The following is a 26,589-nucleotide window of genomic DNA, read 5'->3' on the forward strand; positions in this document are numbered from 1 at the left end:
TAAAAATGATTTACTGTTGGACTGTTTCCTCACCACTTTCTACTGAGCAGCCGCTCCCCTGCTCTCACTGACAGTTCACATGATGCTCTGTCTATTTCAGTTCAAATCTGAAAACAAACCTGAGAAATGAGCTGGACAACGGTTACATCATGATTAACACATGTTTGTGTAACAGAGTGAACTGTGTGTGGGCTCTAGGCTGCAGCAGACAACACACCTGGGTAAAGGCTGCGTGGCTTGATGCTCAAATCCTGAACGTTTCTCTTCCTATATGTGATGAATGTTCACTGGATGAAGAGTGGGGTAATTGTGTGCACTACTCTTGCATGTGTGTGTTGCCCTTCTCACACAGAGATCCATATTCTTTATTAGAAATATCATAAATGCATCGTAAACAGATGCTTTATCCAGGGGCAGAGCTGGTGAGATGAATGTGGGAGAAGCTTTGTAGTAATAACAAATAGGAAATCTATTTTCTTAATCGTCTTAAAGTAATAGAGGGTTTCAAAATCCATCGATACTTGGCACACCAGGCCCTGGATTTGTGCCTCTGAACAAGAAAATAAAGTTTGGGAGAAGAAGTTGTACATCCTCCAACTTAAGGTTCACCTGTGTCTGTGCATCCTTAAATCAGTCACGGCCCTAGATTTATCACATGGGTGTAATTATACTCACTAAGTTAGTTAAAGTGAACTCAGGCTCAAAATGGCATTTTATCTGGACTTGTATCTAAGTAAACAGCTATTGTTTGTCAGAAAAGCATGTTTCCAACTGTTGTTATGTTTTGCTGAGCTATCTATTGAAAGGAACTCTTAGTAGGTTAAATATTTGATGCAGTAGATTGGTTCGAACTAATGCTCACTCATAGACTTGCTGTCCGATAGCTCTGGGACTCAGGTGCGGAGTGGAGAGTTGAAAGATTTATCCACAGAGTATATTTGATTTTTAAGGATTTAATGGAAAGTAATGCCTTTCTCTTCCTTGGATTTACTTCTGTCTCCAGGGTCAGTGAACATGAAGAAATGGGCAGGAGTCCAAGCTCAGCCAGAAATACTCCCGACTGCTTCCTATTTTACCCCAGGGACCCACTAGTTTCTAACCAATTTTTTATTATCCCTCTGCCTATTTCTAGTAGAGATAGATCATGCTTCATTGTTCTACATATTTTCTGGTGCATTTAAGTGTGATATTGGGAAGCTAATATTTGCCAAGACACTTCTTCTCATCTTCTTTTAGCATGCATTTAACACAGCATTAAGTGTGTGATGATTGTTTGTACACCATTTCCATTTCCGTGCCTTGTCCTTTAGACAAGAGGCTTTGGTATTTAAGAAGGTTGCATCATATACATTATTTTGATATAGACAGCTGTCCCTTCTTCCTACCAATTTTGGAGTATGTAGGGGGATATTTCATAATACTATAACCCAATCTCTATTATCATCTATTCATTCTAAGCTGTTGATTACCATACAACATTTACATTACATCATTAATGCATTTTCTAGATGCCTATCTAACTAATATACTGTGTTATATGTATATAGGATTCTATTAAATTGTCATTGTGGTATCTTGGTGTACTAATTTATTTTCCAGGTTAGGTCCTGGCCACGTATCCATATCTTTTATCTGATATGCTTTGAACAAGACCTTTTTCTTCGACCTGATCATAGTGATTATGATTATACACATTAATGAATACAGCCCCAATTTATGTCCAATAATTATCCTATAGCAGATTTAAGGTGATGCTTAACTTTGCTTTAGTCCAATATTAATAGAAGATGATTTCTTTGTTGACTGTTGACTTTGTGGCTGCTTCAATTATGCTTTCTTTGTCCTTTCAATTATATTCTAAACGCTGGCTTTGGGTTTAGATTAAATGGTAAATGGTAAATGGTCTGTATTTATATAGCACTTTACTATACCTGAACGATACCCAAAGCGCTTTACAGTACATCACATTCACCCATTCACACACACATTCACACACTGATGGCGGTAGCTGCCATGCAAGGCGCTAACCACGACCCATCAGGAGCAAGGTGGGTAAGGTGTCTTGCCCAAGGACACTACGGCAGCAACCGGGACAGAGCGACAGATTAGATTCATCCAGACCTTAAAATTGAAGATTTGAACTTGTCTCTCAATTCTAAATCTGGGTTTGAGTTTAGTTGGATGATTTATCATCATTCCTATGTTCATCATATCACATGATATGTTGAAATATTGTGGCATGACAAGAATTGCATTAGCGTCAATGGCGCTGGCAGCACTTGGTGCAATGTTTGAAGGGCCTGTCAGAGTGTATCAAGTTGAACATATTCACAGATACAAATAAACGTAAATGTATTTGCTTTCACTGAGGAGAACGACTGGAATGCAATTTCCATATCACTGTCAGCTGTGGTGGTTTAGCTGGTAAAAGGTAGATAGAGAGACAGAGAAAAGAAAGGTTCAGTAACGTTTGGGCCTGAATTCTTGGTTCGACTCAAGTCTGTCTTTATTTTTTGCTCTCGAGGCTATAATCCATCTTTGAATTTTGAATCTGAGTATGAAACCACTGCAGTAATTGCAGCAAGAATGTTTTGAACATAACAAAAGGGGCTTAAAACCAAAGTGTAATCGAGACCAGCAGGCAGCGTTGCCTTCACTGTGTCAAATACAGCAGTGTGTTTTTCAGTCTGAGAGAATATGGCACACATTTTGTCACGCCATGCACCGCCGTCTGTGTTTTCATTACAAATTCACATGAGGCGAGTCCACAGCCAGCCCACAGTGTTTATGTCCTGCCAGTGAACACCACCCTCAGCCTGGTCGATTTAAGTCAAGGTGATTGGTGACAGGCTGGAAGGATAAAGACAGAACAATGGAGAAAGTGTCATATTGATACTCCAGAAAACTAAAATAAAACGTCATGGGATCATTTTTTATTTTGAATGGGTTTGCACATCTTTTTTCAAGCTGTAGTGTAAAGTCACAATGCTAACATTATACTTTTGTATCTCTTTTAAAATGCTTCAGCTATTTCTGCATTAGCCATTTTAGCTTTCGGCCCAAACTGAAAGTCTGTTAGGGAATAGCAAGGGAATTTGTTATGTGTGTATGTGTGTGTGTGTGTGTGTGTGTGTGTGTGTGTGTGTGTGTGTGTGTGTGTGTGTGTATGTGTGTGTGCCCATTGCCTGGTAAAGTGGGAGTTTGCTGTCTGGATGATGTGTCCTGTCAGTTTCTCTAAGTGAGGCTGCCAATAACGAGGTGTGACTAGCCTGGGAAACACAATGCTGGGCCTCCAATCAATCTGAGAGAGGGAGGCTGGGCGGGAGTCGGGGGAGGGAGGGCAGAGGGACCGGGGACTGTCACACACCTCACACTGTCATGTCTTCACCCTAGGGACACGATGAAGGTCACACAGGGTTGCCTCAGTCCACCTCTGTCAATCAGCATTAAACTCATGACTGTGATTATGTCATTGAATGGAGTTAACTCATACTTACATCACTGACCTTGACTATTGATTCTGCTATTTCAGATATCATTTGACCTATAGATGCTAATTAAACTGCAATTTTGACTCTCTTTCACATCAGTGTCTTTATTACTGTTCTAGTTTGCCAACCATCTCAAAATAGAGGCAAACAGGCAACATTATTCCTACTGTATTCAGAAAGTATTAGCTTCTTTTTAATATACATATAACCTGTTTTGAAGACTGGGGACAATTGCAACACTTTTTACTTTTTTCTCAGTTACTCAGAGACTATTTTGGACCACACTCACCAAACTTTAACGTATTAAACTTACATGTGTCTGCTAATTAGCCACCATTTAAATATGGTTACATATGACACATCAATCACAATGACTGTTTGAATGGAAGAGTTCAGACATTGCAACTGAAACTCAATAGCTCAGTGTGATCAGTGTCATCACTCTAGCATGTTTCTGATTGGAGAAATAAGACTTGTTGCGACTGTCCCCATAACGTCTCAGTGATGACAGCGGGTATCAGATCAAAAACAAAGTAGTGCGGCGGAGGGAGACAGAGTTGTGTTGAGGCACAGATCTGGGGATTGCTCAAAAAAAAAAAAAAAAAAGAAAAATCGCAATTCGCACTGAAGGTCTCCAAGAGCACAGAGGCCTCCGTGATTCTTTCATGGAAATATTGTATTTGGAAACAACATGGCCTCTATACCGCAACCTAGACCCAAGATGAGCAGCTGAGAGGGGTCTTGGAGGTGACTCTAACTTCCACCGTCAGCCTTAAGAGTTTATATAGACAGGGCTGTGTTCTTACCAATCAATTGAATTCACTTTGTATCTCTGTGTGTGTGTGGTATCTCAGTATCTAAGTAATAAAACTTTGGTGTGGAGTGAAAGACATCCAGTGAAACTCTGCTGATAACAGTGTGCTTTCAGTGATGTGGCCCCCACAGCCACAGATCTACTCATCCCAGGTTTTTCTCTGCGAGGACTGTGTGAAGCAGATTCAAGCTGCTTGTGGAGCTCCATCCATTTTCCACCGCTGCTGTGTCAGGAGAAATTCTTGCCTGTGTGAGGACTTCTGTCACCCTGGCCTAATGTCTCTGCAGTAGCCTCACACACTTCAAACCCTAAACAGCCCGACCATGCCAGGACTGCTGAACGGAGGGAAAGAGGTCACTGTAAAATTCTAAATGATCGTCCCCTGGGAGCTTGTTTGAGATCAAAGGAGGTTTTATTTAAACCATCATTTCTTATTAAGTTTGATACCCCTTTATCAAAAATGTTCATTCAAGCTTCATTCAGCTTTGTTCTGCAGACAATGTTTAACATCTTTGATTGGTGAATATAAGATGTTACAGAGTAAAGAAAGGTTTAGTGATTATACCACCATTAAACAAAACTGTCATTACTTTGCCAGTGTAATGAGAAATTAAGGCAGTAGTGTTTGTGTAAACTCATTTAAACGCTAATAAGAGCAGCAGCCAAGGATTGTTTTATTCACATTTAATCCTTATGTATGTAGTTTAGAGTGAGTAATGATCGGATTGAAACAGGAGGATTAAGTTGAAATCTATGTTTACTTGATGTCAGATTAGTGTGACTGTATTATCACTAATTATTACTTCAGATCCAGTCACGGCTCAGACTGTAGTTAGTGCAGCAGAGCTGTTGCTGCCCATTCAATTTACAGAAACATCTACGCAGACTACTGGAAGACACATTGGAAACCACAAGTCACACAAAGAGAGAAGTTCTCACCTCAGATAAAAAACAGGACCATAGAGGTGTCCCGAAACAAGACCTTCTAACTGTGAAGCAAAGAGCTGCTGGAGAAGATCATGAAGAGTTTGACTTTTTCCTGTGATAGTTGTTGGGTAAGTGACCTAACATTTATAAAGGCTATTTTGACACTTTTCCATAACACAGTTACAGCTCTTCTCGGCTAAACTCCCCTCAATTTGAGTTGTTTTTGGTCATTTTTCATTTAACCTGAGTGCTATATTGACCCCTTGCAGATACGTCACAATTAGAACGTAACGCGAGAGGCGACGCCATGACGGACGGCAGAAAGTGCTCAGTGATAATGTACTGTGTGGGTGCCGTCCAACAATGTGGCTCGATCACTTCACACTACAACCTCACAGCATTATCACTTATTTAAAATAGAATATCTACTCATCCGTTGCAATATTCTGTTTGTTTTTTTGTTATTCGCCGTAGAATATCTCAGTTTTCTGTGCTTTTTCCACTGCTAAGGAGTTAACGTCAAGTCAGTGCCACACTCCCCATACAGCAGCTGCTCCTGTCTTTGCTGCTGCTAACTACAGTTAATGGACCTGGAAATTAAAACCTGGTCAGACCCGTGGGTGTTGAAGTCCTGACCCGAGGTCTGTATAATTAGTGATCATTCTCTGATTAAACCCGGCTGAAAAAAAAAAAAAAAACAGGAAACCGTCTTCGTTGTAATCGCCGCGATCCGCCGGCGGCAACAACGTTGTGACGGTGCTATGTTTAATACGAGCGTTAGCTGTTGTTAGCCACAGCATGTAGCTCAGCTAGTTAGCTTCAACTGTGTTTACATCGACTATACACTGTAGATAAACTAACTTATAATGGCATCGATAACGTGTCCGTATATCTTCGCACTGGTCCTGTTGCTCATGTAACCCCGCTGCCAGTGGCCAGCCCTGGTTCTTAGCTCTAGCCCAGCAAGTGCTTGGGACCAGTTTTAAGAACCAATAACCGGTTCTTAAGCGGTGGAAAAGCAAAGAACCGATGCTAGTCGGGCTCTGGCTCCGAACCAGTACTGGAACCAGCTCGGTGGAAAAGGAGGGGAAACCCTACAACCACAGTACGTCACAAAACTATAACGCGCCCATTGAATTAAATAGACGTCCACTGTTCTTTTGCCGTCCATCATGGCGTCCGTAGCTACCGCGAGTGGAACGTGACGTCACGTGCAAGGGGTCAATAGTTCCTCCTCAACGTGGGTGGGGTCATTATAGGATGGCTGCTATAGGTGCGCCATCTACCTCTTATTTGGATCCTCTTGTCAGCTTCAAACACACTCGTCTGCACCTCGTCGAGGGACCACGGTGTGGTTTTTAACCATTTGCGTGAAAGAAGAACAGTCTCAGTACCGGTCAGTGGGCGCTGTTGCCGATGTGTTTTTAAAAATATTCTTGTTAAGCTCCTCCAGTGGCAACATTCTGGCCAATCAGTGGCCGGCAGTTGGTTGACGTCATGTTTTAGTATTGGCTCAGCTCGCTTTGAACCTTGCCTGAGGTGTTTCCAAAAAAAGTAGCAGGTACCAGGTGCTGTCCCTAGTGGAAAACCAGAAATAAAAGAGTAGAGTAGAGTCGACTAGTGCTGGTGGAAAAGGGCTGTTTGTTTCACCTCTAATGCCTTTTGCCAAAAAGCACCATTCACTTCGCTCTCTAATGGTGCTATACAGATTACACCCATTGTTTGGACTCTGTACTGTTATAAGGTCAGATGTGGGCACTTCATTTTTTTAAGATTTTAGTGTGAATGATGAGATGGAATAAGAAGGACAATCTTTAAAAATATATATGATCAATTTTATTTTGGTGCTTTGTGTTGTTGCCATTTTGTCACTAGACTAGATTCTACTGTATATTGCTGCAACATTTAATCTTCTGTTGTCTGTTGCCTGTTATGTTTTTGGGATGTCTGTCCATCCATTCAGTTCTATTACATGTCATATCTCAGAAACACTTTGAAGGAATTTCTTCAGCTTTACTACAAATGTTTACTTTCACTCAGTGATGAACAGATTACATTTTGGTGGGCAAACACCAAAAGTCAAGGTCGCTGTGCCCTCATGAATACATCATGTCAGAGAACTTTGAGGTAATCCCTACAAATTTAAATGTTTATTTTGGCCTCAATGATAAATTTATCAGATCATGGTCGTTTAAGGGTTTTTTTGTGGCCATAACTACAAACATGCATGTAAACTGCTGCTGGACTGATTAGTGGAGTTAAACAACTGCATAGCACTTTAATAACATCCCAACTGCAGTTTTCTGTTTTCATGCCACTATTCCCACTGCTCTGCAATGTTTCTAATATAACACTGTAACTGCAGGTATCTCCATTTCATCTCTGCCAACATAGCCATAGCCAATTTAATGAGCTATTCCACTCTGTGTGTGTGTGTGTGTGTGTGTTTGTATTTCTGTGTGCTGTAATCCATGGTTGTGTGTGTATGCTTGCACATGTATGCGTGAATATCAGCTTCACGGAGATATTTTAATTCTAGCTGAATCAAAAAGTGGGTAATAGACTCCTTTAATTTGCAATAAGGAAGTGTTGATTGGTTCCCCACAACATGGAAACCTTAAAATAAGGTAACACTGTCAAAACCTAAACTGGAAGATTTGAAATAATATTCCTCATTATGTAACAATTAATTAGTGATTGCCCAACAATTTAGGCATAGGCATATTTTAAATATGTTGCTTATGAATCCCAAAATCCCATTGATATAATTGCCAACACAGGAACAGAACGTGTCAGTTCTGATTAAATTATCACTTAAATCACTTGATGTAGTGTTCAGGGACGGAGAACACCACTTTTTAATTAAAAAGGACTAATATCAATACATGTATTTATGTAAATGCTGCATTAAAAGCCAAATAAAAGTGCAGAGAAAATGAAATGAAGCCTCACACACAGTGGCTCTATAGACTGCCCTCAGTGAGCTCAGACAGAGAGATGGCTATCTTGACCTGGACCTAGTCTATTACATTTGAGGTTAGATACAGATCAGGCTGGATATTCCCTTCATTTTCCCTCCAGTATCTCCAAGGAGATCTACATTAAACCTGTCAAGAGACAATCTCCCAGGGCCTGGTGAACTCCATTCTCTGCGTGCATCGCTCTGGCCTCTCTGAAAGCCGGGGTGGTGACGACAGAGGGGAACTTCATTCACATGGAGACCAGATAGTCTGTGGGCAAAAAGCATCAGTGACTCCACAGGCCGAGAGCCTGGGAATCTGTCGCCAGTTCAGAGGTATTTACTTGAACATGTTTTATTTCCTGCTGTTGGAATGGCAGTTTGATTTATTTAAGGGGCCCTTAATGAGTTTGTTGAATCTGAAACAGCTCCAGGGCTCCGTGATACGTGAATACCTTGGAGACTGCTGGGCCATGGAAATTGGCACATTTACATTTACATCTGTTACAGTAAACAAGGGAAGTTGATATTGTTGTAAATTGAATTTCAGAAAGATACAGCAGACAGTTTACTGTTGATTGTAAATTGTAATTAAATTGTTTGTGGTGACTATGTATCACATTTATTCTTAGCTTTAGTTAATGTGCCAGCGGGACTGGAAGGACATTTCACCATATGAACTATTACATGTAAGTTGTCTTATTATGGGCTCCATCTACATTAAGGTCAGTGCAGTTTGGAAGTTACAACATGTTAATCAGACAATGTCTCTTTGAACCATATTTAGCTATTTCTTATTGTGTTGTGCTGATCCACAGGGCTGGAGCCTTGACTGTGGAGAAGAGGTAGAGTTTGTGCTCATGTCTCAATCAATGCAATGATGATATTTCATGTTTTATTCTGTTCATAACTCACATGTAGGTTGTAGTTATGAGGTTTTATTTACTTTCCACTCGAGACCAGTCTGTATTTTAAGTAAAAAATGAGTTGAAATATATATTTTTGGATGTACTCCATCCATTTACATTTCAAAGATTGCATAAATACATGGTGTATCTAAGATGTGTGCACTGCATACATGGTTTTGGGCTGGCCTGTAACACTGTGGCCAGAGCTACAGTATAAGCACACGTCACAGACTGACTGACAACTGTTAGTTACACTGCTTCATTATCGTTTCTTCAGTTCTGTGCAGCGCACTTTAGCACAGTTGTTGACTGTGATAATCAGTTTCACTTCTTTCTTCTTTTTCTTTCTTTCTCTCTCTTTATTCTGACCAGAGGGCAGGTGGCCTGGAATTCTAACTTTAACTCTTGAGTGTTCTTTTTACAACTTTGGGCAAATTTGTAGTCAAAATGGCTTTAATAAATATTTCATACTTCTTCTGTTTTCTCACAGAAACAGAAAACGTGTCAATGAGAAAAAAAAACTTTTTTTTTTTTTCGGGGAGCCTAGAGGAGAGCAAAGCAAACAGATAAAGGACTGAAACACTGAACAGAATTCAAATAGCGACATGGTTCAGCCATTTACTAGGTTTTGACCTAGTTTTGTTCTCTGTTTTCCGAAACTCTGCATTTATTGCCATTTCTTCTGAACAGTTGATCCCATCACAATCAAGGTTTGACCATATGCGTTTGGTCGAGGTCAGTAGTTCACTGCCTTCAGGAAAACCGACGGCAATGGCTTTCTCCTCCCAGCAGTTAGCACTGAAAGACTCATTTTCTGCTGCTGCAGAGATTTTCTTCACAGTCTAAACTCATCTTACCATATCATATCACACTGCAAGACATATGACGTTATTAGGAAGAGAGTAGAATCTTTCCAATAGTAGTTGAGAAAATATATTTTTATCCCAGTAATTCAGATATTGCCATTTAAACCTGTAAAATTTGAAAGTATTGATTTCTATGTTTCACCTCTTGTATGATGGCCCAGAAATTAATACTTTAATGTGTAGAGGGAAACATCATCTTGTATTTCCAGTTAAAGCAGAAGTAAGCGGAATATTTGTGTTAATAAAAGTCTTAAATAGTTCTATCTTCCGACAGCAATCACTTCTATAGAGTGTTTGGTCTGAAACACGGGTCTGTCTGTCACTCTGCTCTGCTGTAAGCCGAGGAGAAAACTTTGTACCTACAACCCTTGTATCCTACAACCTTTATCCAATGAGGAGAGAGAACGGCATAAAGGGGCGGTCCTCTCTGTGTGTGCAGCCAAGGGATGCGCGTGAATGTGGTGACGTAGGGACGAGGGCGGGAACTGCTAACTCCATCGGCTGACAGAAAGTTAGCCAAAACGACCGGATCGCTTACTTCTGCTTTAAAGATATATTTCACAAAACTGAAAATGTGCAAGAAAACTCTGAACTGTGGTTCCGAATTGTGGAATTACACCTTTAAACTGTATTTCATCATCTCTTGAGGGTGTTTTGGGCGACTTCTTGCAGGCTGTGTGTACATTTCAGAGTTGATTTTTTCATTTCTTTTTTTTACTGGGTTGAAAGACAGTGAAAGCTCTTCTTCTTATGTAAACACTATGTTAAATGTGTTGTAATGTTCAGTGTAATCTCTTGCCCACTGAGCGTGCGGCCCAGTGTGTGTGGTTGGTAGCCGTTTTCCAGGCAGGCAGATAAGGATCAGCAGTGACTGAAGCCTGGGGTTTGTCCTTCCTTGAGTTGCGAAGGACAGCCTTGGGTTTGAGAGGAGACTCGCATTGATTTTCTTGGCTTGGTTATGTGATGGCTGCGGCACCTGCCTCTGATCGTTAACATTGACCAAAATCTTTTTTTTTTTTTTTTAACATGGCTGCCCCGACACACACAGATACATACATGTGCACACAAATGCACAAATTTGAAGGGAAAGGTGGTGTTCAGAAAGCACAGAGGCCCCTAAATCCTCCAGTGAAAATCATCTAATTCGCTAACATGTCACACGGCCTCGCCTTTACCAAATAGGTTTATTGATTTTTCTCTTTCGAGATGTTTTTGGGCCCCGTGCACTGGGAACAAACACTGTATTAATTCTGGCTACAGGGTAATCAATATAAATGGCTGGCTAGGCATTGTTTGATGAAACGCGCATAATCAGCTACTTTACTTTTAACTCTGGTAATATAGCATCCATCCCCCCGACTAATTACCTTGTGATTTTTTTATCAGGTGGTTTTTATTTAACTTGCATGGGTTCGCCATGCTGAGGGAAAAAAAAAAAAAAAGTTACCTGCACAACACTTACAAGAATTGTGTATTAAATTTCCACTGAATGCCGGTATAGCCTGTTTGAAGATTGCTATTACATATTGTCAGTTTTTTAAAAAGTACTGTACAAGAGAGAATGGGAAGTCAGCTCCATTCATTGACATGCACATTAAAGCGGCCAAGCTGTGTGTGTGATAGATTTCATTTATTCTCGACAACTTTTTTCCTCCCCTTATCTTCCACAATCCCAACCCCTTTCTCTTTCTCTCTTTAAAAAAAAAAAGAAGGAGGTTATGAAATTTTCAGTTTCAGCCACCTTTCAAGTTTAGATCCTCCTGCTTGTGAGGGCTGTGGGGTTGATAGGAAATGCACAGCGATGCTCTCGACATGGTGCATCGGAGGCTGAATGTCTGATGTGGAGATCAGGGCTTGTCTCCTGGGAGGTGCTGGGGATGGATAGATGTCAGGTTTTCCATTCTTGCGGTACGTTCTATCATCCCTATGTGTGCTATACTCTCATTACCAACGCATGGCTGGAGTAAACAGTCAGCCCAGTTTGGGATGGACTACGGGCAGGGATCAGAGTTAAATGGCAGTAGGTTGTGGGAGATGTTATGGGGAGGCAGAGTAGAGGCTGCATAGAGATGAAGGGATTATGGTTATGATTCAACTGCTGGTGGCAGTGAATGTCTGCTGGGGATAGAGAAATATATTCCGCCTTTGTGTTGAGCCATGTAGGAGCGATGAGCTGGTAAACATCTTGCTTCGTGACAGTTAAAAAGTGGGTACTGTGCAATTGAGAGGAATCATTTTACACAAGTTTTTCTCCTGGAATGAGCTCTAGAGCAAAGCTGGGGTTTAAAATCTACCAATGAGTAAGTCTGACAGCTAGTCTTTCAGGATGTAACTCAGGTTTACAGTAGGGTTCGTTGATGATTGTTGACCCTTTTGGGTTGCAATAACCGTTTAAGATCAAACTATGAAATCTACACACTATTTTCTTAACCAAATTTGGACCTTGATTATCATGGTAACCATAAACATAGCACTGTACGGAGAATGGTGAACCAACTATCATTAGTTACTATAATAATGTAATTGTCATGACTTGGCTTGGCTTAGGTTTTGGCGCACCAGCCTCTTGGCTAGGTTTGGGATGAACTTGTAATCTTGGCTTAATACTTCCTAAACATTTGACAATCCTTGTTGTGATGGTTATGGAAAAAAAAAACACATGGACTTCACATGCGAAAATTTTTGCACATGGGAAACATGTGGTTTGGGCCCAATTTTATGTGAATCACATGTGAATTCCCATGTGAACCCATTTTCCATAATGGTAACATGTTTTACACATGTGCAATACATGTGGTAACATGTGATTACCAAATGTGATCACATGTGTTACCATGCACATGTGTTAAACATGTTGCTACAAGTTGAAAATGGGTTCACATGGGAATTCACATGATACAATTGGGCCAAAACCAAATTTTTCCCATGTGCAAATAACATGATTCACATGTGCTAAATTTTTCACATGTGAAGTTCATGTGTTTTTTCTGTAAAGATGGTTCAGGTTCCTGGAGGCCTCGAATCCCTCCTGACATGGACTTGATCATTTTATACCGCATCACTGCACTTTTTGCTCCTGTCATGATCACTACGACCACTATAGATGTCGCTTAGCAAACAGAACACAATTATTGGTCATAAAAACCTGCTGCAAAGACGGCCTATGCATGGTTCTTTCATGGGGACAGTTTTGTATTTTTTAAGCTACTGCTAAACATGGAACAGCATGAACTTGCAATAATGTGGAAGAAAAGAAAATATTTTCTGACATGCATGTTATTTTTATTAGTTTGCACTATCCATATAATAAGGGCATCTTCAGGTCATAGGTTTTGGTGGGGTACTGAAAGGGGTTAGGAAAGTGTGGAATGTGTTGTGTGCTTAAAATGTTTTTTTTTTGGTGCAAAGGAACACAAAGTGAATCAAACTTTAAGAAGAACAAATCTGCTCTGGATTGAAACACATTTGGAAAAATATGTCAAATGGACAAAAGGTCAGGAATCAGACAGAGGGAAGGGAAAGAGGTGTTGTGTGATTAAACAGCCGTGGTCGTGGTGCAAATGTGAACACAGCAGCATCAGAAATAACATCCAGTGTTCAAAGCAACATCAAAACAAGTGCAGACACATTTTCTCTTGACAAGGAAGTCTAACACAGATTTTCAGGTTAAATCAGAACGTGAACTGTATAGGCCTTTAAAAATAAAACAACAACAACAGTCGGAGTGCCAAACAATGGGAATGTCAGCAGAGTGGTGATGAGAAACTCTGCACATTCGGCAACACTTTCACCTTGAAGTGTTAGTGAATGGGAGTCAGGACACATTTTGCCTTTGTAATTTGACCAGCAAACACATTTCCAATAGAATCAGCATTTTTTTTTTGTTTTGTTTGTCTTTTTTTTTCTTTTCTTTTTTTACCCAAGCAGAAGGGATAGCAGAAAAGTGTTACCTTCAGCCCCGGGGTCAGGTCGTCGGGGTCAAAGGTGGTCAGAGGTGAAGGTCCAGGACGTGAGCCATAGGACAGGACAAGGGGTGGGACACACATTGGTGGAGGTCACAGAAAAGCACAAACACATGGCAGCAGTGAGCGGGGAGGAGAAGCAGGAGGAATGACCAACAGAAATGAAGACATGTTGGAGGGAGAGGAAGAAGGGGGCGTGTGGGGGGGGGGGCGTCAACGGGGGGAAGATGTTGCAAAGGGTTGAGAGTATAGGCAGCGGACAATTTAGGAAGAAATGGAGGGATATGGCACTGAGGAGGGGAGGTAAAAAGCAGAGGAGGGAACTCTCGTGGGAAAGCGGCAAGTTTTGAGTGGGGCTGGCAGTGGCACGGGGAGGAAGGGGCGGGAGGCGAAGAGGCTGAGTCAATTCCTCTAAAAAACAGAACCAAAAGAAAAAAAGGAATGAACCCATACCTTGGTCGTTTAACGTCAGGTGCGCCAGACCTTGAAAGGGAAAAAAACAGAAAAAAAGAACAGAAAGAGGAAGAAAAGAAGGTCATAAAAGGCACGGGAAGAAAAAAAGCATTGTCACAACGTTGGACTGCAGTTTGTGACAGACATCCTGGGGCAGACTCGGATGTCAGAGTTCAAATCAAAGGTAAAAAACGAGAAAGAGAGAGAAGGAGAGATAGAGATAGAGAGAGCGAGTAGTAACAGAAAACAAGCAAACACTTCTTGAGTGAGGTGTGGGGGGTTTTAGAAAAAAAAGCATTTTCATTTGGCGCAACCCCCGAAGGCTATTGCTCTCACAAATGCTTTTTTTTCCTCTGGAGTACTTATGGAACACACAGAGAACTGTTTGGCAGAAAAGGCTTCAACTGGATTCCTCATCTCCTACTGTACTCAAATCAGACATAGAAAAAAAAAATAGATAAAAAACAAACTTAGCTCTGCAAGGTCTCACACACAGAGAGGGTCAACCAGGAAAAACGCTACAAGATAACATATTCTGTCTTGTCTATAAAAAACCCAAAGCCAAAGTTTATCCCAACACAGATGTTGAGTGTGCGGCATCACAGCAGCCTTCTACTGTACAACACACATCCAATCAACAAGTGTGAATCAATAGATTGTAGAGAAAAGTCCACAGGAAGACATTGTCTGAATCAGGCCACAGCGAACCATCACACACACACACACACACACACACACACACACACACACGCACACACACACACACACACACACACACACACACACACCATGACAACCCATACATGCAGGAAGCAGCACTCACAACAGCATCATTCTTCGTTTCTCACTGTCATCATTATAATAGCTCTGGTCTACATCAACACAACAGCTTGTGCACAGCTCATTTTAGCTGCAAGGTACGATATACCGCATTACTGAGAGTGAACTAGTTTCACCTGTTGCTCAGAGTGTTCACAGGTGGAATACACACACACAGGTCACATGACCAATCACCATCCTCACACTGGGTGAGGGATCCCTCCTCTGTCTCTCACCCTGTGGTTTCTCCTGTCTTTCCCTGTTAAAGGGTTTTCTAGTGGATGTGAGGGTCAAAGGTCAGAGGATGTTGTAATGATGCTACGTAAAGACCTTTGAGACAAACTGTTTGTAAAATGGGTTATACAAATAAAATCCCCTCACATTCTTGTATTTTAACATCTTTTCAAAGCTTACTATTTCACACAACAGTTGACTTCTACATTCACACCTGACCAACTGTTCAAACTCTTTGTTGCATGAAAGGGATACTTCACCCAAAATCGATAATTCACCAATTTTCTACTCACGTCACGCCAAGGAAGGGTTTGGAGAATCGAAACGCTTTAGGAGTTCCAGGGGCGGTCCGGCTGGCAACAAATTTTCATATAATGGCAGAGGATTGTGCTCACTTTTGAATCGTCCAAAACACACACTATGAAACATCCAAATACCTCCTGTCTTGAAGTGTCCTGAAGCCGCCACATGAAAAAGTTGTTTGCCTTGCTGTAGTAGTATCTCCTAGTGGCTGCACGAGATTTGCTGCGATCATACATCCAATGGTTTACCACGATGAACGAACATCCCCAGCATTGTGGCGGCTTCAGGACACTTGGGTCAGTACGGACGGGCAGTATGGAGGTATTTGGAATTTTCATTTCCATTATATGAAAATCCGTTGCCAGCCGGACCCCCCCTGGAATTCCTAAAGCGTTTTGATGACTCAGAAAGTTCTCCAAACCCTTCCTTGGCATGACGGTGAGTAGAAAATAGGTGAATTATCGATTTTGGGTGAAGTATCCCTTTAATAATGCCATGACTTTTGATAATGTGCAATGTTGTTTTTGGAAGATGATCACCAGTGTAAAAGAAACTAAAATACCAACAAAAAAGAGGAGAGTTATGAAAATGATAATTGGTTATGTGACCTACCTGTTGACATAAGTGAAATGAGTTGTTCACTTTCAGTAAATCTCCACTTCCTGGTTGAAATAAAAAGGAGCCAATCTGGTCACAGTGCAGGGGAAACAGGAACTACAGCAAAAGCTTTGATTTAAAAAGACAGAGTAACTTCCTCCAAACTAACTGAATCAAAAAATACTGAAAAAGAGCAGAAGGCTTTGCTGTCTCTTAGTGACCACAATTAAAGAATACTGTCTCTGAAACAGTTTTATAGCAGCGGAGTTACAACCCATCATAGCAACTCACAGTTTGTTACCTTTATAGCACCTGTTTGGGATGGCTGCTATACACTGGGCTATGAGAGAACATGCCTGGCAGCAGGGATAATAATAGCAGCAAGTCTCTATTCAAACAACTAAGCAGCAACTGGCAGTGTCCATGTACTATAAACATCCAGCAGCGTGTTGTGTGGATAGAAGTCTCGGAAGTAAACCTTAAAAGAGAGAGAGAGAGAGAGAGAAACAGAACTAAGAGAAAGATGAAACATGTGGCCTAGAGCTAGGTTTATTCCCAAACAAACCAAATGGCTAAAGCAAATTGGATTTAACCCCAGGCAGCACAGAGTATCAACAGCATTATGTCTGTTGGACTACAAGTCCCAAAAGGTCAAATCCTTTCAAGCCCGCCTGTCTTTTCTTGATCAATAACATAAACACTCTTGGCCCTACCAGCCAACGGCTTCATCTAAATAACCCTTCAGTGTCATGGAGGGTTGTATTCTCCATCCCTACATGAACATGACTTTATTTTTTATGAATATTTAGCTCTTGAATTATCTTAAAGGTACATTGTGTAACTTCTCCTGTTATCTATTCACTAAAATAGATTATTTCATTCAAAAGTATGTTTTTCATTAATCAGTTATAACCCCCATCAACAAAGTGAAGTGTTCCTTTCAGCTCTGAATTTGCCGTTCATATCATTCATATCTCCATGGAGCGGGTAAGCTCGGTGCTGGCTGCCATGTTGTGTCGCCATGTTTTTACGTTCAGTGGCAGCGTGACGGTAGGAAACCACGGAAACTCAGCGGAGACACCGGAGCTGTCGGCTCAGGTCGAGGTGGCGTCTGTGAAAAGTCACCGCGGTAACGCAGTGAGGAGGAATGGAGCGTTACACTGATGCTGCATTCACCTGCAGTCGGGCAGACGGCCGTCGGTAACAAACCAGATGTCATTTTAGTCACAGAAGTCCAGAGAAAGCCGGTAAAACGTGGGTCAGGTAAACAACATATTGTCACGGACCACTTGTTTACATAGAGGCTTGTTTATGCCGTTACGTGCAGCGGCTGTCGTCCGTCTGCCGTCTGCCCAATTTAACGTGAATGCAGCATGAAAAATACGATTGAGTTGCTTGCGATATACAACCGCAACGCTAGATGGGAGGAATTCCTACACAATGTACCTTTAAAAAAAACAAAAAAAACACGGCCACAATTATTATCTTGATACTGTACCTTCAATTTAAGTTTAGGGTAAAATACTCATCTACAGTACAGATCCTGTTTCCTGAGGTTGATGGTGATACACACCAACAGGTCTGGTAATGTAGGAAGCATTCAGCTCTCTATAAATGCTAATCATTCAGCTGCAGAGCTGTGATGACTCAATGCAGCCTTTCACTTATCCTCTCGAATCAAGGATGTGCTAAAATGTTGTTTTCAGAACTCTAGACGGCCTTTGAAGCTGCTCTAATCAGCGGCAAAAAACGCCGGCTTCCGTGCAACGGCGAATGCACCAGGGTTCGGCCTCTGTGAGGTCTGTGCATCAACATTTAGGCCGTGGACTGTCTAACTGAGGTGTTCTGCTGTCGAGGAGGTTAAGTAAACATCCAGTTGCTGCCTGCTTTTTCTTTTCTTTTTTTGTCTTGCAAGAAAAGAAGAGAAAGATAGTGTCTAATGTCTCCCAAAACAAATTAACACACAATCATTGAGGCTTGTTGTTAGTCTGCTGAGTGAATGCACAAAACACATCTTCACCAACACCAGCGCAAGCAGGTAAATCAGAATGCACGGAGTACAGAAGCTCAAATGACTCTTGACTACAAGCTGTTCCTATTGTCCTGTTCCTTAATAACATCTGTGATTCAGGGGCAGAGGAAATGTACAGGCAGAGTGTTTTATTTATCTGGCTGCAGTCCGTTTCCTGCCGGCCCTTTGCAGGGAGTCCAATCATTCTCACTCTGCCTCCCTCTGTTTTTGTTCCCTTGCTCATAATCCATTAAGGAGATAAGGCGAAGGCTCCTGCAATGAAACAGAACGGTGCTGTCGCTGCATACCAAATCATTCAAATACCCCACCGCTCCCTCCCCCGAAGCCCTCCATCCCCTCCCCCTCCTCCCCCCGCCACCTCATCTGAGTCTCAGATAGGCATAGACGACAGTGGCACTGTTTTATGGCAGAGAGGAGACAGGGAAAAGGTGAAGATGCGCAGAGAGGAAAGACAAGGCGAGTTGTCAAATGGCATCTCCGCAGCCAGAGTGGAGCCAGACAGGTGTGCCAAAACAGAAAAAAACAAATATATTCCAAATCTCCTATCAGTGGGTGAAACACAAAATAGGAAAGTTGTGATTTTATCTGCACAAAATGCCAAACTTTTTTTTCACTTTTCACACAACATTTCTCCCACACACACATATTATGAGGTGTTGGCGAATGTAAGATTTCTGCCAGCTCTCACCAGCAAGTGGTGTGAGAAGGGGAAAAGGCAGCGAGACTGAATATCCACTGTAAGACTTCAGAACACAGCAGATGATGTGGAATAAATACAACTTTTAACTACTGTTCTGCATCCATATAGTGGAGCACAACACACACACACAAACACTCACACTGGAACTATCTGAACATTGCATCTTCAGTTGTGCAGTGACTACAGATGGGAGTGAGCAACAGAACCGGAGCTGCTCCGATTGGCTGCTTGTGACTGAGTGACAGATGGAGCTAGGTCATAATTCTGTCATTAGGAAGAAGACATATTAATCTGGCCCACTCTTCTTCCTCTCTGCCTCCTCATCCAGCCCCTCCATCAGGCAGCTGCAGCCGCCTCCTGCTCTCTTCTCCCTCATCTGCTGTCTTCTTGTTGCTCTTCTTTCGGCTCTGATGAACACAAGCCACCACTGTTTTGCAAACCGCAACTGATTTCATTCAAATGACTGCTGGTGGCTCTAACACCCAGTACAAATGATAATTTCTGGTGCCCTTCCCCTTATAATGTAATTATACTGATTTATGTTTCTGTTATTGTTTCTTTTCATTCTTTCTTTCTTTTTTTCATCTTACAGTTATAAATAAAGATATTATTGCATTTTATAAGTGGTGCTTCCTCTAAAAAGCAGTTCAAAGGTTTATCTTAGACACTGCCCAGAGCGTCCTCTCCTTTGATTGGGTCCTACATATGTAAGCCAATCAGAAGAGAGGAGGCTCCTATATGTATGGGTCTGTTGAAAGAGATATTCTGATTGGCTGTCAGCTTCTTGGGGGATTTGATTAAAATATAGCACATTTCAGGGCTGGACGGTGGGTCTGATGAGGTTTGATGACTGCTTTCTTGTGACATCACAAAGTTACAGGAAGTCCTGACGGCTTGTTTTAAGGTTCAATTTCTGAATACAGGCTGTGTGCATTTCTCTGTGGACTGAGGCTTTGATACTTTAACAGTATTAATATAGAACCTAGAGCTGCTTTATAATCACACTACACATGGACATCTACCTTTATACTGTATGGAGCTTTAACACAAACATCTACCTTTATACTGTATGGAGCTTTAAAGGGATAGTTCACCCTAGAATGATATTTCGCTCATTATCTACTCACCCTCATGTTGACTAAGGGCTGGAAGAATTTTCAGAGTCCACCGTCCCTTCTCTGAGTTACAGGGGGTCCAAATCTCACGTGATTGTTGTTGTGTATACCATTGTCTGTCTTGTGATGTATTGTCTCTCATTGTGCAGTCTGTGAAAACAAATTTCCCCATGGGGACAAATAAACTTAAACTTAAACTTAAGTGATTTGCGCCGGCGTCAGTGCGGTTACTGCGAATCACGCGAGATTTGGACGGACCAGGAAGAGGAGCTTCGAGAAGCTTCCGCTACAAACAAGCTTAAAATATAGACTTATTTAATTTTTTTCGGGACAATTACGCAATTTGGGGCTTCAGCACAAGACGGACATTACATACGAGCAGCATGGAGGTATTTGGATGTTTTTTTGTGTGTGTTTTTTTACGAAGAGCTCTGGTGTCCCTTTGCAACCGTTGCATTGAAATGCACTGCTACGCCAAGACCCCCTGTAACTCAGAGAAGGGACGGAGGACTCTGAAACTTCTTCCAGCCCTTAGTCAACATGAGGGTGAGTAGATAATGAGCGAAATATCATTCTAGGGTGAACTATCCCTTTAACACAAACATCTACCTTTATACTGTATGGAGCTTTAACATAAACATCTACCTTTATACTGTATGGAGCTTTAATACAAACATCTACCTTTATACTGTATGGAGCTTTAATACAAACATCTACCTTTATACTGTATGGAGCTTTAATACAAACATCTACCTTTATACTGTATGGAGCTTTAATACAAACATCTACCTTTATACTGTATGGAGCTTTGAGAAAAAGATATATATGATCATATGGCAGGAAATATCACAATCAAATATTGACCCACATCCACTGAAGGTGAGTGCAGATTGATTATGAAGTCAATATCTGTTTGTGTATCCCACTTATAAACACAGCTCATGTTTGGACAAAGTGTAATGAATAAACATTAATTGTTCAAGTATGTCTTTGTTTTGGAGGCAGCATTCAACAGGTAGCACAGGCTCTTCAATGACCTTGTAAGAAATTAATCCATCACAACCTTCCTGAAGTATTCACCAATTATGATGAGCCTCATCATTCTGCACACACACAAACACACACGCACACACACACAAACAGCTGTGCTGGGTCTCAGGGCAACAGCAACAACAACACACAAGCAGGGGGACAGAGAAAAATGAGAGTCATCATCATTATCACTTTCTGCGCCTTCCACGGTTCCCTTTCCTCTCACTCCCTTGATCCCTCGTTCATCAGATGGACATATAGACTATGTTGCAAGGAGGAATGGGTTTACTTCTCACCCTCCCCCACCCCCACTCTGCATCATCCTCTGAGGACTCTGAAACATATGGCCACCACACTTTACATACATGGAAGGCACCTGTCACACTGACACATGAAGCTGTTTGTTACTTGCCGACCCCAATATGGTGGTCACAGAACATACTGGTAACACTTTACAATAAGGGTCCCTTAATTAACATTAGTTAGTACATTATTAAGCATTAATATGTAAACTAATGTGTTAATTAATGCTGAGTAATGTATACATAATGATAACTAATTACATTATTCAACTTTTAAATTTATTAACTAACTTTGAGTAGTAAACATTAATTAACTGCTTACTAATAGGCTATATTAATTAATGTGTTTCCTAATCCTAAGTAATATATAATAATGATTGTTAATATATCTGTAAACAATTAATTAATGCTTAATAATGTACTAACTAACGTTAATTACGGGACACTTATTGTAAAGTGTTACCATAATATTTCCTTAAAGGACATTGTGTTTGATGACTTTAGTTGGAAACCACCATTAACAAAAAGAAAGAAATATGTTAGTGTATAAAATAAGAACAATAAATGGTTTTATGTGCAGCTTACTGCTTGATGCACCCTTGGCACGAGATATAAAATTGCACAATATCCAAAATGCTTGACACGTCCACAAATCACCAGCTTTTACTGGGCCTGGGTGCAGATAAAGTTTCACAGCGTTATCATCGTTGTACGTCTCTCGTTGCCAAAAAAAATCCAAAAAAGTACGAATAGGCCTTCAAGGGCGTAGAAACAAACCGAGGCAATTTGTAAAAACATCTGCTTAAAAGATGTCGGAAAATGCCTCTGATTGAACGTGACTAATATTCATCTCGGTAGGCTTATCTATAATGCATAGTGTCTTTGCACAGCTTAAGTAATATAGAAACTGTGGCAAGTTTAAGAACACTTGAATTATTCATTGTGCATGTGCATTCTGTGAGAGAGAGAAAGAGATAGTGGGAGGTAAGGGGCGATGAAGGCCTTTACAATCTTGAACAGAGCTATAGATTGATGTCAAAGGTTTCTGCGTCTTTCAGTGCTTTTCAATTATTAACATGGAGCTCAACCTGACTCAAAAGGGAGAGATGTGTAAAGTTCTACACTTTAACATCAAGTAAAAATCTTACCTAATGTGTCCACAGTGGCTTACTGCCAGTGTGGAGTCACCTACTGCAGCTCACTGACTTTAATAAAGGATGAAACGCTTGCAGTCACTCAGCCTTATAATATAATACTGTATGTTCTGTGTATACCAAGTGAGGTCCGCCCACTGCTTTGCTGAAGATTAAAAAAAGAAAAGAAGAAAAAAAAAGAAAGCTTTATTGAGTATATAGCAACATATGCTGGGATGAAGCCTTGTCAATTATCAGATGTTTGCACTGACCCTCAATCAAACATCTACACAAGTCCAGGAAACGCTTTGATCCATCGGCCTCGATCTGGTCAATAGGTTAAGCTTTTGTCAGCGCAAAAAGATGAAGTCTGCGTTCCTTCAAGGTTTGCCTGTCTGCACAGAGCAAACAGCCAGTCTGCAGCCTCCGTGTGGCACAAACACAGCGTTAACTGTAGCAGCGTAATGATGCATGACATCGCCCATGAGTGTCTGTAAGATTAGATCTTTATAATGCATGTTCTTACATTAGTCAACTTCTGAGAGCAAAAGCTTGTAATTACCACCATGTCTGATTTTGACAAGCTGACAGACATTAAGACATTCTGTACAGTCTGTGACACCACAACAACAAAAAAAATCACTTAGACTGAGGAAAAACTAACGACTACAGAGAACCCGATGCTCTGTCACAATAGTGACCATGTGACCGGCTGACTTCCATTTTTCACATTTCTGCAAAAAAAAACATACTTCCACATTTAACTGTGTTGATCCAGATCACATGAAGTCAGAGTAGCTTAAGTGCTGTATAGTAACTGTAGTGAAAGTGAAGGATGTCAACAGCTGTGACAGCTACAGTACCACTAGGAGGGGTGTATATAGCAGTATCCAAAAGGGGGCTGGGTAGGGGCATCAAACATATTGAATTGGAACTTATCTGATAATAACTGTATATCCCTGTTGAATGTGTTAAATAAGGGCTGTAATAAGGCTCTATAAGACAGAGGTGATGAAGATGTATCTTCAGATTAACCTTCGTCTTGTGTTATCTTTCTGCTACCATCTCTTGTGTTAGGGTCGGTTTTGACCTGTGTTTTAAATCAGCTGTAAAACACACTAAAAACTTTTTTTTTTATTTTCCACCGGATTTGTTTTTCATCTCTTAGTTACATTGTTAGGCTTCCTTATCCATGAAAATATTGGTTTTGATATTTTTTGGTGTGGGCCCCTGGGCCTTTTTTTGTCAGTATACCCCTTGACTTCATCTTATCAGCTTTCTGCTACCATCTCTTGTGTTAGGGTCGGTTTTGACCCGAGTCTGAAATCAGCTGTAAAACACAGTAAAAACAATTATTTATCATCCCATTTGTTTCTCATCTCTTGGTTACATTGTTAGGCTTCCTCATCCATCAAAAGGTGATTTCAGTTTTAACTCTAATTATTGTTCTTATCCTTATAACCCGGTAGTAACCCATTTTTAAAAATGTATTTATGTATTTTTTTGTTAAAATAGAGGTTCCTGATTAAGTCAAAAAGCCTAAATGCTATAAACAAATTTATGTGGTACTTGTATGCATTTAAAACCTAAAAACGGGTCACTGTTGACCCGAACACAAGAGGAAGGTTCAATAAAAACTGGAGCTTGACTTTTTCTCACCTCTGAACAGTCTGAGCCATTTCTAAAAAAGAAGAATCTCAGCATCTCTTATATGTACCCTCACCCGCTCACTGCCTCAATGCAACTTGAATGTAAGTAAAAATGTTTCAAATTCTTTAGAATCTGTTAGCTGCAGGTCCAGGTCCAAGTCTGGATAGGATGGCTGCCTATTAGCAGCCTCTGTGTAGAGCTATGTTCAGGCAGTAAGAGCTGTTAGTGTTAGGACATGATATGGATGGGAAAGGACAGTGGTGGTTTCAGGAATCTCAGCAGACGTCTGGGTTTCGCAGCTCTTCACACTAACATGCCTCGGAGACGGTGTGAATTTTAGAGTGGCCACAGCGGATTTCCTCTGTCAAGGACAAAACTACCGGTTTTTTAACATCCAAACACGTCCAAACGTGCAGCTGCTGAGTGTTTGAGGTTCTGTGAGGAGGAATATTCCACTGAGAGAAGGCTGGCTGTGATTCGGCTTTTTGTGGCAGTGCAGAGAAATGATCCCTCAGATGTTACAGTAGCAGGAACTGAACAGCTGCCTCTCTCTGAACGCTACACACCACAGCCTTACGCTTACTTTGCAACACAAATGTGACAGTTTCTCAGTTACCAAACACATGTGTATGAACAGTATAAAACATTACTATGGTATTTTCCATAAATCAGATGAACCATGATTCTACATTCTATAGGAGGTTTAAAGGGATAGTTCACCCAAAATTCAAATTTCTCAAATCAAAAACATCCAAATACCTCCATACTGCTCGTCTCAATACAAGAGGGACATTACAGAGAAGCAGTATGGAGGTATTTGGATGTTTTTTGTGTGTCTTTTTGGACGAAGAAAAGTGGTATCCATTCACAACCATTATATGGACAAATACTGCTGTGCGGACCCCCTTGTAACTCCGACAAGGCACGGAGGACTCTGAAAATTCTCCCAGCCCTTAGTCGACATGAGGGTGAGTGGATAATGAGTGAAATTTGAATTTTGGGTGAACTATCCCTTTAAGCTGTTGTTATTGCTGATCCAAGACATTTGTCCTGCTTCTCTCAGTGAACTAATGATGATGAAGAACAATCCCTGCAAACACAGACTTTTAATGCCAATAAAGCAGATAACTAAATGCAGCAATAGCAACATTTTCAACTATAGAGTCTTTAATCCTCTGAATAAATCCGAATTTAGCTCAGTTTATTTCTTTCCTTGGTGTGTTGGTTTCTGACAGAATGTCCTAGATTCTCAAGGTATCTGAATAAAAAATTCACTCCTTTTTCCATCAATTCAGACTTCTCTTCTGTATATATATATATGTATGTGTGTGTGGGGGTGTGTGTGTGTGAGTGAGTGAGTGAGTGAGCATACACTTGATTTCCTCAGAAATACCACAGGGAACTGTTGACCCCAGGCGAGGCACTTAAGCTGAGCGAGTGAAGCATTAAATCTTTATGGTCACTTCCCACTTTACACAGCAGCAAAAACCATCATCTGTCAGGAGTTGATGCACTAAGCTGTTTGGAAGCCTGTCAAATGACATGATTTACTACTCAAAAGTTACAATTATACAGGGCCACAACCGCCTAATTAACGTTGCACATGCCAACATTTGCAAACAGGGAAACATCCGAAACCAACGCCGCCATGAAGGATGATCCAAGGCTCCCCTATCTGTCTCTAGTGCATTGGTGTTTTCTGAATGAATGCTGCGGAATTAAACATATAAACATGCACAATTCATAGTTAAGAACTGTCACTGCAACATGTGTATTTCCGCAGCAATGTGAATGAATATTTCAACACTTTGAGTGGTGTTTATTGGCTTAATAGCTGTCTATTCTGCATGAGGGGAGATCATAGTTGCGTCGTACAAAGGGAAAAAAAAATCTCACATGGAGATATTATGCTCCCCCACAACTCCTAATTAACTGCATAACGCTGAGTGAATCACTTTGATTCGCACATTTTGTTCATGAAAACACAGCTAATATGTCATGGGATATGTTTGGGAAAATAAATCAGAGCGGCTCTGAGATTGGTGAGGAGAGGAGATCTGAACAGTTGCTGTTCCATCTTAATTAAACAGTTCATAAATAAATAGGACCTCCATATGTCGAGCCGCAGAACTTGGACTGATTTAATGTTTTAGCCGTCGAGGCTAACACACAGAAGGGGTGTTGATGATTTTCTCCACTTATGCTCATTTACACCAGACACGCTAAAGACGCTCAGAGGAGCTGCAGTGTTTTACTGGCTCTGCGTTGGTTTGAAAGAGAGAAGGGCTCGAC

General features: G+C 41.0%; 1 protein-coding gene across 7 annotated transcripts in view; it reads right to left on the reverse strand.

The window, feature by feature from the left end:
* Positions 1 to 26,589, reverse strand: part of nrxn2b (neurexin 2b) — a 773,301-nt gene that overhangs the window by 624,677 nt on the left and 122,035 nt on the right. For 6 of the 7 annotated variants that reach the window (XM_085760265.1, XM_085760266.1, XM_085760259.1 and 3 more), the window contains exon 3: positions 14,381 to 14,410. The exons of the other annotated variant lie outside the window; for it this stretch is intronic. In XM_085760265.1, the coding sequence (XP_085616391.1) occupies positions 14,381 to 14,410 (30 nt within the window). The remainder of the gene's footprint in view (positions 1 to 14,380; positions 14,411 to 26,589) is intronic. 7 annotated transcript variants of the gene reach the window in all.

The sequence above is a fragment of the Trachurus japonicus genome, chromosome 18 (assembly GCF_045865225.1).
Source record: "Trachurus japonicus isolate A0001 chromosome 18, Traja_1.0".
NCBI lineage: Eukaryota > Metazoa > Chordata > Actinopteri > Carangiformes > Carangidae > Trachurus > Trachurus japonicus.